General features: G+C 41.7%; 1 protein-coding gene across 3 annotated transcripts in view; it reads left to right on the forward strand.

Annotated features, from left to right (window-relative positions):
* MITF (melanogenesis associated transcription factor) overlaps positions 1 to 13,057 on the forward strand; it is a 178,736-nt gene that overhangs the window by 142,807 nt on the left and 22,872 nt on the right. The window contains exon 1 of one of the 3 annotated variants that reach the window (XM_018555426.1): positions 12,681 to 12,713. The exons of the other annotated variants lie outside the window; for them this stretch is intronic. Coding sequence (XP_018410928.1) covers positions 12,681 to 12,713 — 33 coding nt within the window. Of the gene's footprint in view, positions 1 to 12,680; positions 12,714 to 13,057 lie in introns of those variants that run through there. 3 annotated transcript variants of the gene reach the window in all.

Genomic DNA, 13,057 nt, shown 5'->3' on the forward strand with positions numbered 1-13,057 from the left:
AGCATCCATTGTAAGTGATTTCATCAGCATTTGAAATAGCTGAAAAACCTTTCGATTTTAAGATCACTTTAAAGGAGAACGATGGGGTCAGGGCTTTTACCCATAGTTCTCCTTAGGGTAACGGGAGGACACAAACTAGCGTCCCCCCGTTACCCTAAGCTCAGTATACCGCGAGCTACAGCTGGCCGCAGCCGGAGCGGATCCAGTGACAGCTGGCTCTGCCTATCTAGAGGCAGAGCTAGCTGTACCCGCCCCCTCCCTGTCAGTTCCGCCAGTCAGCGCTGGCGTATCGGAGCGGGGAGGGGGGAATCCAGCCCCTCCCCTGTCACGGCAGAAAGTCGTGACAGGATCAAGAGGTGAGCGAACGCCGGTATCAGTTCGCTCACCTCCCGATCTACTGAGCCGAAGCCTGATAGCCTTCAACCTTTCAGTTATTTTTAACTGTTTTCTCCAACACTGGAACTTTTGATTGCGGTAGCTAAGAAATGATAAATATTTTTTTCTAAGAGATGGGAAGATTCTAATGGAAAACACGAGTTCAGAATAATTACAAATGATACATCACACACGTTACTGACTGGTGAGGATTTAAACTTCAGCATATTAAACCCCCTTGATTACCAAACTGTTTTTGAGTTTTCAGTGCTGTGAAATTTTGACTGAGAATAACTCCAACACACAACACTGTGCTCAAATTCATTTATTATCACTATTTTATGAGATATAAAGCTTTCTTTTGGTATTTAATTAACCACTTTTTATAAAAAAAATATTATTTAATACATAAAAGAAAAATATAAAAAAAACTTTCTGTTATAAAATATTGCACATAAAATTGTCATGGCAGCACAAAAAAACCCAAAACTGACCTCTTTTTGAAAAGCAGACACCCCAAGGTGACCTCATTTGTTGCCACAATTCTTTGGAAATGAAGAAACATGAGGAGGTTAAAACACGGAGCTTGGTAATGGTGAACTAGACACAATAAATGTACAGTTTATACACAGAGGGAGGCGAAGGGGTTAATATAAATGTAACATACAGTGGGAAAATGGAGATGAAGGGGTTAATGTAAAGATGTACAGGATAGGGGATGTGAAGTGGTTATTATACAGCTTAGAGCAGAGATACACTGGCACTGGCCTATCCTGGGTGTGGCACATATGGCACATGCCCTGGGCACCACTTGAAAGGGGGGGGCTGACTTTTTTTCTCTCCCCGTCCAGCTCTTAGCAACAAGGCACTTTCTGGCCGGCATCCCACCTAGCTACTGGCAACTAGTGACATCACTGGTTGCCAGGAGCTGGGCAGGACGCCAGCCAGAGCATACCAGGTTGCTAATGTTAGGTGGGAAGATGTGTAATGGCCATACACATCTTTTCGCCAGGCTTTACGCAACCAGAGAAGTTGGGGAGATGTGTATGCGGGTGGGATGCCGGCCACAGTGCCCCAGATTGCTAAGAGCTGGGTGGGGAGATGTCTAGCACCGTTACACATTTCCCCACCAGGCTCTTTGTAACCTGGGTTGCTCTGGCCGGCGTCCCATCCAGCTCCTGGCAACCAGGGATGCCAATTCATAGGAGGTTAACCAAACAGAGAATAATGGGCGTTTTCCAGGGCAAAAAATCTCACTCTGATCTATATGCCTCTGTTGCTTGTCAGTGAATTAATATTTTGTCTTTTGATTACAGTTAAACACTCTATAGCTCTCTGTATGGAGGAGCATGTGATTCATTCCTTTTCCTCCCATGTGACAGCAATAGTACTTGGTGATTGGCCCAGTGCTGCCATTTGGGGACAAGGAGAGCTTACAGAGGTCTTCCACTCTTCACTTCTGGCAATGGTACAGAACAGTGAGGGAGTGAAGGGAAGGTGAGTATGTGCTGCAGGAGTGGAGTAAAGTGGCAATAAATTCCCCAGGCTTGTGTGGGCTGTGGGAAGTATGTTGTGCACAGGTGGGGGCAGGGAAGTGACCAATCTATATTGATTCATAGAGAAAAATTAAGTCGTCAATCTGGCAGTGGCTCTTGCAGAGCTGGGTAAATCTGCAGGCTTGTTGGACAAAATGAGAAACCCTTTGATTAGCTTGTATTGTATGTATGTACGGTATTTCAATAGTAGCTGGCTGCCTATAGTTCAACTGGGTCTACAGACAAACAGATATATGCACAATTAAAATACATTTATGTAAACTACCTTACTTGGCCAGGGGTTTCAAATTCTGTTCAGCTAGACCTTTGATCCAAGCACCCCTGTCATACTGCAATGCCAGGCCAGTGCCTTTACTTTTCTCCTCTGCAGTGTGAATGGTACTACCCAAATGTAATGGTCCCTTAGCCTTATGTACTTGTACAACATGAGATTGTATTTTTATCCTTGTTGTAGCACTCACTTTTTACAACACTATAGATGATAGTCCAAAATAAATCTTAATAATTGTAATCGTACTTAGGTTGAACATTTCACCATTTGTGCTTTCAACACTCTCTTCCCAGTTTTCATTGGGAGTGTTTAAAGCAACTTTGTTTTACATTTGGCCCAATTACAGTTTGTTGATATGTTCTTATGTACGGAAGAGATAAAGGACCCATTTGTTCTCTTAGTACTGATGTTGTTAAAATATATGCCTGTTATCATTATTTCAGGATCTGGCTTGTTTAAACTATTATGTGTAGAAAATTCCACTTTAGACATGTAAGCTGGCAAAAAAATTGTTTCGGTTTGATTCATATTTGTTGTTATTTTGTTTTTCGGGATTCAGGTTCAAAAGTCAATTCGTTTTGGTATTTGAATTTGTCCGATTCCGAAATTTGCGTTCATTTCGCATGAGAGCAACTATATTTACGAACGAAAATTAGTTGCAGAAAAGTGACATTAAATGTTTACTTCTTTCTTTTTAACTTTTGACAATCCACAGAAACAGTAATAAAAAAAAAAAAAGCTTGCAGCTCCCCAACCCCAATTTATACCAGACCCTTTAGGTCTGGTAGGAATTTTAGGGGGGGCCCCAATGCCCCCTGCCCACAAACCCCAACAACCAGCGCGCCAGGGTTGTGGGGAAGAGGTCCGTCCCCAAATCCCTACCAGACCCTTTGGGGAGGGACTATTTGCTGTTTTTCTTTTATATTTTAAAGTTTAACAACATAAATTAATTCCGAATGACATTCGGAAAATTTTATGGATGTATCTGAGAATTTAGTTATCAAGAATTCTGATACCTTCGTATTCGTTATTTCTTTCATTTGGAAATTTGGATGCCTCTCAATGTCCGAATATGCTGATATTCGTCCAAATTTGAATTCGGAACAAAACGAATCGTGCATGTCTATTCCCCTTTACTTTTATTGCCTTAGACACATGTAGACATAAAAGCATCGATGGAAAGAGGGGTCTGTTGCTAAAGAACAGCCGAACTGAAGTTCCGCATATTTTCACATACACCCATTCTCATGACAAATGCCAAGTATAGGCATAGGGGCCAATTAGCAATGCCATTTTTCCTCTGAGCATAAATCCAATAAAGGTTAGAGTGCTTCTGCTGCTATCAACACTTGACTTTACCCAGAAGTGATAGGCTCGACTACCCACAATCCAAGTCGGATCTGACACTGTGCAAACTAAAAGAGCAGCACAGGTATGTAATCTCTGATCAGTAGGATGGAATGAGAAGCTTGGCCTTTAATGCCTCTAGAAGGCCAACTGAAACAACATTTTCACCTTCTCTCATGGCTGGAACAGCTCTGACTGGAACTCAATGTGCCTTACAGATACCTCCTGAATTTGATATCTGTTACTTAGTCCACTTAGCTGTGCAATAACTTTATGGGGGTTTAAGGACTGGTTGACTTTTCTCTGGTGAAAACTCAGCCAACACGGAAGCCCAGGGAAGCTCTTCCTAGGCAGACATATGCAGTTGGAATTTATATTTTATTTTTATGATTGGTTCACTTTTCTTTGAGGAAAAAATCAACAATTCTTGAGCACCCAACGTGGGCAAAGGAGCGTTTGTAGTTTATATTGTTTGCCTTTGCCATAAATACAGTTGCTATCATAAAACAGTTCCAACTTTGCTTCAAAATCCCATGATAATTCAGTCTCTGAGAAAACAAAATGTTCTATTCAGTCAAGAGAGAGGACTTGAAAAATAACTTTATTTTTAAGTGATAAACTAAAAGACCTACGGCGATTCAGCAAGAACAAACGTCCATTCTGTTCAAAGGCCTCATGAATGTCTTCTATAAATCTGTGGTATGTTCATCCCCCTCAGCTTCCTTTCCTTTATCCAATATCATAAACTTTTTTTTTTCTGAATTTTTACGTCAATTTGCCATTAAGTGATGATCCATTATGAATAAGACTAGTAATCTCATATTTTAACTATATAATTCTTAGGAGTTCATACAACGCCGGTTATACTTTTCTGCCCTGACAATATGTTGTATTATGACTTGCGTTATCTAATCAGTCTTTTTGTCTTTTGGGGTATACCAACCACTAAAGATTTTGTCCTCAGTAGAGATGTATAAGTAGTGATTTATACCGACCATGCAGTCATTATGTATGAAGTGCCAACAAATTACAACACATTTACAGAGTTCACAGACCAACCTCACCAGTCCCTGAATCTACAGAACAATGTTACCACCAGGTTAGTTCAGTACTTCCCTAAAATGTTTAGGAGAATGGAGATTGGATTGTTGGACAGATACAGGAAAGGGAAGTTGAAGACATTGGAGGTGCCTGCTATAAACCTGGTGGAGCTATACCTACCAGACAGTCAGCAAATCATCTCTACACTATATGATTATGTAATCAGATACTATCCCATCCCATCTTTTACTAGCTTACCCCCTGAGCCATTTATATTCACCTTACTCTCGCAACCGTCCCACTCCATTTCTCCGGAAGTCAACATCTATTGTACGCTCTGTAATGGATGGTGTCACTGCTTACACAGGGTTTGCTTGTAAGGTGTCAGTGTTTTGGCCTGGTGATTGGCCACTTAGGCCCGTACCTTGGGAGGAGGTCACATGCTCCCTCATATCTGGAAGCGATAGGTATTTGTGTTAGTTGCTAAGGAGCAACTGATCATTGGGAGAGGGCAAGAAAGTTGAGTATAAGTGAGTCGGGGGCTAGAGAGCCGAGAGACCTGAAATTTAGGGACGCCACAAAGGACTGGGTGGTAGGTGTTGGGTGGTCTGTGTGCCTATATTGCTATTACAACTATCCAATGCTGAACTAGAACATTGCGGCATACAAGGGGTGAAACACTCCTTCCTCTCCATAAAATAGAACAATTGGTTGCACAGAGATTCTACCAGGTAGTAGCATACAAATCTGACAGGTACTCCGATGTGAATCTTTCCACGGCCCGGTGCTACCGTAGTATAGCCACACTAATATGCAGACTAGGGAGCAGGACTATAATTTAATTGAACTTCCATTAGTGGCAGGAAGGGGAGTGTTTTTGTTATTTTTTCACTTTTTAATGCTGTAAAAAAAAAAAATTTAGTAAATTAAAACATTTGTACAGTTTATTATGCCAAATGGCTTAACCTAACCTAAGAAAATGAAAACACTCTCTGAAGCTAAAAGGATGCTAATATGCAAATTAACTGATTTTTTTAAATGGACACTGTCAATTTGCCCATGCAGAATAAAATGAGGGTGCTTCAGCAAAGGTTTCCCCCACAACCCCCTTATATTAACCTCCACCTGGGAAGGGGAGCTTTGCAGAGACACTGTATGGGCAAGGTGACAGTGTCTCTTTAAACTGAAATGCAGCCATAATTAAATACGTGACAGATAGTGAGGGGAAATCTTCCCAACAGGAACATGAACGGCAACAAAAACCAGGTGGAGGATCTAACATTTCTCCACTCTATAAATGACAGAAATATTTTACAATCTAAGGTCCTTATCTTGCATACTAAGGTTGATTAGACATTAACCTACCAGCATTGCCATTGGAGTGTGGGAGGAAAAATACACAAGCGCAGGGAGAACATGCAAACTCCATGCAGGTAGTGCCCTGACTGGGATACAAACCAGGATCCCCCAGTATTGCAAGGCAGAAGTGCTAACCATTAAGCCATTATTTTGAACCCCGAGCTTCATACTATCTTTTGTAATGCTTTGATCCCTGTTTTTTCCTTTAACTTCATGCAATTACTTTGTGTACTGTCTGTACTTTCCAGAGACTTACACAATTCCATGCTTTATGTCTATAACTAACAGTTAGGGTCACAGAGAATATATTACATTGTAGAAAATGAGGCGGGGCTGATCACTTCCTTCTAGGAAAGTCTTGATTCATCTGTGATGGCACTTTTTGTGCATTGCACAGATAAGGATATTTGATATAGTTTTCAGTAGAGTGTGTAAAACAAATCTCATTTTGCAGCCGCATTAGCAGGCTAATTAAGAGCATAAATCAGGGCTTTGTTAACAAAACTATGCTTCATTAACTGTAAATCCAATCATTCGTTCTAGCAGTGACTGTGAGCTGTAGAATTAAGGTTTAATACAAGGTGCTTCCAGTTTTGGGATGTTGTAAATGATCACTTTATCAAATGCTTCCCCTGTTATTGTATATCAAAGAGAGACCCGAATAGTGGGCTTAAAGCTGAACTCCGGGCAAAGATCTAAATATGCAGTTGAAATTTATACATTGGAGCTGTTTTACCTGACGAAGGATTTGTGTTTTTGTCCCTTCCTTCCTGATATTTACACAACCCTGCTACACAGTATAGCCAGCCCAGTGACCTGAGATTTCTCTGCTTCAGTTAGGCATCAGAGCTGGGTTACCTCCCTGCCCACCACCTGTGATTGTACAGTAAAGGAGCAGCAGCAGACTGATGAAGTCATCTTTCTGCTTTCTCCTCCTGTCTGCATGTTCCTTGTCAGCAGATGTAAATCCAAGACACTCTCTTCCTGGATTCCCAGTGTGCTTTGAATCTCTTTCCCTGCTGCTTGATGTGATGCAATCTCAAGAGTACATATCCCATCATGCATTGCTTCTGTTACATTGTTCAGAAGTTGAGTTGTAGTTCAGATGGCAGGCTCTGTGGGAGCAGTGATACCAGGAAATGCATATTCACTGTGTGAAATTTTGAACATCCTAAGGGCATCTTTGATAAGAAAGTTTACATACTTCTAGCTCGATCAGGCTATTGGGAGTGGGATAGAACTTCAATATTGAAATACGGATTTATTTTTATTTTTTTGTTTTTGACAATATATGCCCTTTAATTGATCAGGGATGCAGGAGGTACTGTATTTGTATTTGTGCTCCCTATTCCTTCCTCCACCCTGCTCCATCCACCTCAAGATGTACTCTTGGGCAATTGAAGAATACATTTTGTTACAGGTGGAAGGCACAGTGTGAACTTTCAGTTGCCCTCACAGGTCTGTGGCCAGATTTAATTAGATACCTTTCAATGTCTTCCCTTTACATAGGAAACACCCAGGGCCGGATTTACTCTCCTTGCTGCCCCAAGGCCAGGTTCCACAATACACAAAGGCCGGGCCTCGGTGGCCTTGTGGGAAATCCGGGCCTGGAAACACCCTGACTTTATTCTTGTTTTTATATGACCACTGAAATTGTAGCACCAATGTATTCTTTATTTTCTTAAGCAGGTTTAACTTTCCCATATATTTAATTTGTCTAGTTTGCTCTCTGACTGGGAGAAGAAGGGGCCACACTAAGAAGCCAGTCAGCCTCTGCTGCTTTTCACAGTGCTATCATTCTAACAGTGGGAGTTTCATGACAGGAGGGTGGAGCAGAGTGATGACCTTAGCAATGTTGTGATGCTCCTTCATTGACTGGTCACATTTGGTGGTAGGTTGGTGACCAAACTGCTATTGATTAATGGCAGTAGAGAACATGGTGGTTGTTGGTCTGGCTTTGACCTGACCAGTGTTGTGATGCTCTTTCATTAACTGGTCACAGGTTGGAGGTAGAATGGCAACCAAACTGTTATTCCTTAATGGCAGTAGAGAAAATAGTTATCATTGGCCTGACATTAACCTTGCAGATGTTGTGATGCTCCTTCATTGACTGGTCACAGGTTGGAGGTAGGCTGGCAACCAAACTGTTATTCCTTAATGGCAGTAGAGAAAATAGTGATCATTGGCTTGGCTTTGACCTCACTAGTATTGTGATGCTCCTTCATTGACTGGTCACCGGTTGGCGGTAGGTTGGCAACCAAACTGTTATTCCTTAAAGGAGAACTATGGGGTCAGGGATTTTTCCCATAGTTGTCCTAAGGGTAACGGGAGGACACAAACTAGCAAAGCTCAGTATACTGAGACGCCGCAGCCGGGACGGATCCCGACATTACTGTCGAGATCCACCCAGCTGCGGGATTGACAGCTGGTTCTGCCTATGTAGAGGCAGAGCCAGCTTGGCCTGCCCCCTCCACCGTCCGTCAGTCAGCTCTGGAGGATTGGACAGGGGAAGGGAATCCCTGCAGGGAGCCGTAAGTGCCAGTCACGGCTCTCTGCAGGGATAGATCAAGAAATGAGCGAGCGACGCTATGTGTTCGCTCACCTCCAGATCTATTGAGCCGACCCGTGACAGTTTCATTGTCACAGGTCGGCTAGAACTATGAGGCTGAGTGATTTTCACTTGCCTCATAGTTCTCCTTTAATGACAGTAGAGAAAATATTGGTCATTAGCCTGGCTTTGACCTCACCAGTGTTGTGGTGCTCCTTCGTTGACTGGTCACAGGTTAAAGGTAGGTTGGGAACCAAACTGTTATTATTTAATGGCAGTAGAGAAAATAGTGGTCATTGACCTGGCTTTGCAATATGACAATGCTGTCTGGAATAAAAGACTGGTTGAACAAAATAAAAAAATCCTTATGCAAGTGAGACAGTTAATATATATTTGCTATAAACTGTTCAACCACAAATAGTGTAGGCGGAAGACTAAATATTTCTTCACTGACATACAACATAAGCGTATAGATCAGTGTGAGAATTCTAGCGGACTGCGATTCTTGCCTTGGACAGAAGAAGCCCATTATTCTCAATTTCATTGACCTTTAGTCCTCGCCAGTCAGCACTGGTAGAGAATTTTGAATTATTCAGAGCTCGTGTTTTTCATTAGAATTATCCCAATTGTAAAAGAAAAAAAAACATTTATAATTTCTGAGTTACTGCAGTCTAAAATAGTCTCGGCCTTGAAGAGAATAGTTAAAAATAACTGAAAGGTCAAAGGCTTTGCCCAGCGATAAAGCTTACGTAACAATATCAACGTTGTTAACATGTGAATATACATTGTAACATTTATTGTTGGTTTTTGCAAACAGAGGAAGTATTGTCTCATGTAGAAGAGTTCCATCAATGTCAGATCATTTAAAAGACTCATTTGTATTTAGTTTTATTTTATATCTAGTGGACGCATGATATGCATTTGCCACGTGTTCACAGAATGCCAAGGTGTGAATGGGGAGTTAAGCTGTGTATGGAGAAACACACAGCTTACTAGCACACACAGGGGTAGCTCTATATGACCCTGCAAGGGAAAGGAGCCACCCTAAAACAAGATATCAGGACCAGTGCTTAGAGGGTCAGCTGATTCTGCCGGAATCAGCATTTGATAAAAATCTTTTGACCTTAACAGCACTTTAGGGTACGTTTAAAAATAATTTTCAATCTTGTTAATTCTGCAGCTTTCATTAAAATATCTAGTGATCCTGCCATGAAGGTCTTTGTTCAGGCACTTCTTGTTATAGGGTGACAACGCTCTGTCCCTCTCTCCCAGCTGTATTACTGCATCGTCACCCTGTCATATGGGCTTCCCATGGAAGCTATAAATGGCAATTTTCGACATATGTGAGTTTCAACACACATTACCCAGGTATGGGCATTGTTGTCACCATAAGGCAGGGGTGTCCAAACTCCGGCCCTCCAGCTGTGGTGAAACTACAAATCCCATGATGCATCTCTCTCTGGGAGTCATGTCTGTGGCTGTGAGAATCTTGAAATCCCTATCATCAGGAGCATCCACTCTATTCACTGGGTGTCCAAGATAAGCCAAATAAATAGTGCTGATGCTCTAGTTTCATATGCATCATTGTTCATTATATGAACCTAGCTTGTCACACATGTATATAAATCTATTGATATATTTATATACACTTATTTTATGTTATTTTATTAGCCTTGATGGAGGGATTTGTTTAGCCATCTGAAATGTGTTTGCTGTCTTCTTATAAACTTTGCACAACGATCATTAAAGTTTTACTGGATCTTTCATACATTTGCACTTTCCCCTTTATAGTTACATTGTAAGTCAGGTTAAAAGACATCAGCCTCTTGTAGTCTACTGTAGAACAATGCTCAGAGAAGGTAGGGAAGGAGCAGCACAAAGAGCCAGCCAGGTGGGTTGATGTATACTAATAGATAGAGAGCAGAGTGACTGAGGGATGTGCTCATCGGTATGCTGCTTCTCTTTTCACTGCCCAGTTACAGGTTGAGGAGAGTAGGAGGCCTGTAGGTGAAAGTGAATCTGCAGCAGGGAAATATCAGGAGCCCTTCCCTGCTACATTGAGCTGTGCTGTGGAGCAGAGCTGCATACCTCTCAGGACTGGATGGGCAGAAATATAAATCCTTTGCCAGGTAAAGCAGTTCTCATATATGTATATCATCTGTGCATTTAGCTATTTGTCTGGACTTCAGCTTTTATATAAGTATTAGAGATGTCCCGATACCGATACTAGTATTGGTATCAGGGCCGATACAGGGCATTTTGAAAATGCTCCGATTTTAAAGACCTATACCGGCCCTTAAAATTTTTAAATATGTTCGGCTGCCTGATGTTCCCCTGCTTGCTGGGGAGCTGAGGCAGCCTGCTGGGGCCTAAAGCAGCTGTCTTTTGACAGTGCTGGTCCGGCCATACATTGCCTCCGACGCCGGCACAGCTAAGGAAAACCCCACACCTGTCTGTACAGCTCCGAAGGCGGCATGAGCCTGGATCCCACCCGTTCAGCCCGGCACCCACCTACAGAGCCTTGAAGAGATTCAAATGCAGCCCTGGTATGTCCCAAACACAGCCCTGGTGAGTCTTAAACACAGCCCTGGTGAATCTCAAACACAGCCCTGGTGAGACCCAAATGCAGCCCTGGTGAGATCTGTACGCAACCCTGGTGAGACCCAAACGCAGCCCTGGTGAGACCCAAACGCAGCCCTGGTGAATCACAAACACAGCCTTGGTGAGATCTGCATGCAGCTCTGGTGAATCTTAAACACAGCCCTGGTGAGATCTGCACGCAGCCCTGGCAACCAGCAATCATGCATTGCTGAGATTTGTAGTCCTCTATTGCTGGTTGCCATTCCACATTGCTCTTCTAATCATTGATTATACAGCAATAGAGAATGGCAACTGACAATAATCTCAGCAATCCATCAATTGCTGGTTGCTATTCTCCATTGCTGAATAATCATGGATTGCTGAGATTTGTAGTCCTTTATAGCCGGGTGCCATTTTCCATTGCTGTTTAATTATGGATTGATTGCATCTGTAGCCCTCTATTGCTGGTTGCCATTCTCCATTGCTGAATGATCATTGATTGAGTTACAGTTCTTTATATTTATAAAGAAACTGCCCTAAAATCATCATTAGTCTCTATTGTTTTAGAAAAAATGTCCCTTTAAGAAAAAGTATAGGTAATTGGTACCGGCAATACCTGAGGGAAAGTACTTGTACTTGGTCTTGAAACAAAAAAAATGTTATTGGGACATACCTAATTAGTGTGCTCCAATATCTTGTTCTAGAGTCCTAAAGATCACTAAAATGGGGTTTGAGTTTTGGTGCTGAAAAAAAGAACCCAACATTAGAAATGAAGTCAGCTAGTCAGAATCAGCCCATCCTACCCCCTGTGTCTTAGCTGTTTCCTGGAGTTTAGCTTTAATCTGAACAGCCCTTCAGCAAAGGTGTCCTAAAACCTGCGCCCCTTTAAAATATGCCACAGTGACCATTTAAAAATAGTACAATTTCGAGAGCTGCGCCTGCTTAAATGAGATTAAGTGTATCTTCTGTTACAAATGTGTACATCTCCTCTAAAAAATCATAACCAAAAATGACCTCAAGTGGGGCAAATGAATCGTTACAGTGGCAAGCGATAACATCTAACACAGAGCCATACACGGGGCCAGCAGGGAGCCATATTTTAATGTATGGATGCTTGACACGTGTAAAGGAGACTCATGCGTAGGAATCCCAGCGCGATGTCTGCTTTTATAAAACACGAACACACAACTTTTAACCTTACGGATTAGAAAGACAGAACATTGTCTATCGGCAGCACTGGAACAAAAGATGAATAGACGAAACGCCCCGAGCGTTTTTGCCAATTTGACTTTGATAGCATGCCCCCTTAAAAGAGGTCCTTTTATGTTTATGAAAAAGAATGACGTCAAAGTCGTCAGAAAAAAATAGTATCCAGATAAATGGCAACACTTGCCCGGGCTCCCAAAAAGCCCCTTGTATGAGCTGTTTGTTTCTTTACACGCGTAACTAATTAGCTTAGCTTATTATAAGCCCTGGATAGCTGTAATGAAGTTTCTTGTGCGCACTTTAGAAAACTTGTTTGTGGAGGTTGAATAAAGCCGCTTGAGAGCTAAAGATAACCAAGTTTTAGGTGACTTTTTGGCTAAAGCCGTTGGACTGTAGTATGCTGGAAATGCTTGACTATAATCATTACCAGGTGGGATTATATTATTTACATATCTGTCTATTTCCTTTTTTTTTATATACTTTTTTTTGTTATGGGCACACTACTTTACTCACTAGTGGAGTGCTTATTCTTAAGTGATAGTTTCGAAATGCAATAGGTCATAGTAACCAATCATGTTTCTGAAGTCATACTGGGGAAAGATGAATTCTAAATTGTTGCTGCAAATTACTGCACTTAATAATAAGCACAGGCTAAGGGGGATAGTTTTTTTTTATTCTGTTTCTATTATTTTTGTGTTGGAGAAGTTTTCTTGCAAAGCTTTTAAGAAGAGTAAATGTATACTAATTAGATATGTTACCATTGCCACTACATTC

Source organism: Nanorana parkeri, unplaced genomic scaffold (genome assembly GCF_000935625.1).
Source record: "Nanorana parkeri isolate BGI_ZX_2015 unplaced genomic scaffold, ASM93562v1 scaffold196, whole genome shotgun sequence".
Classification (NCBI taxonomy): domain Eukaryota; kingdom Metazoa; phylum Chordata; class Amphibia; order Anura; family Dicroglossidae; genus Nanorana; species Nanorana parkeri.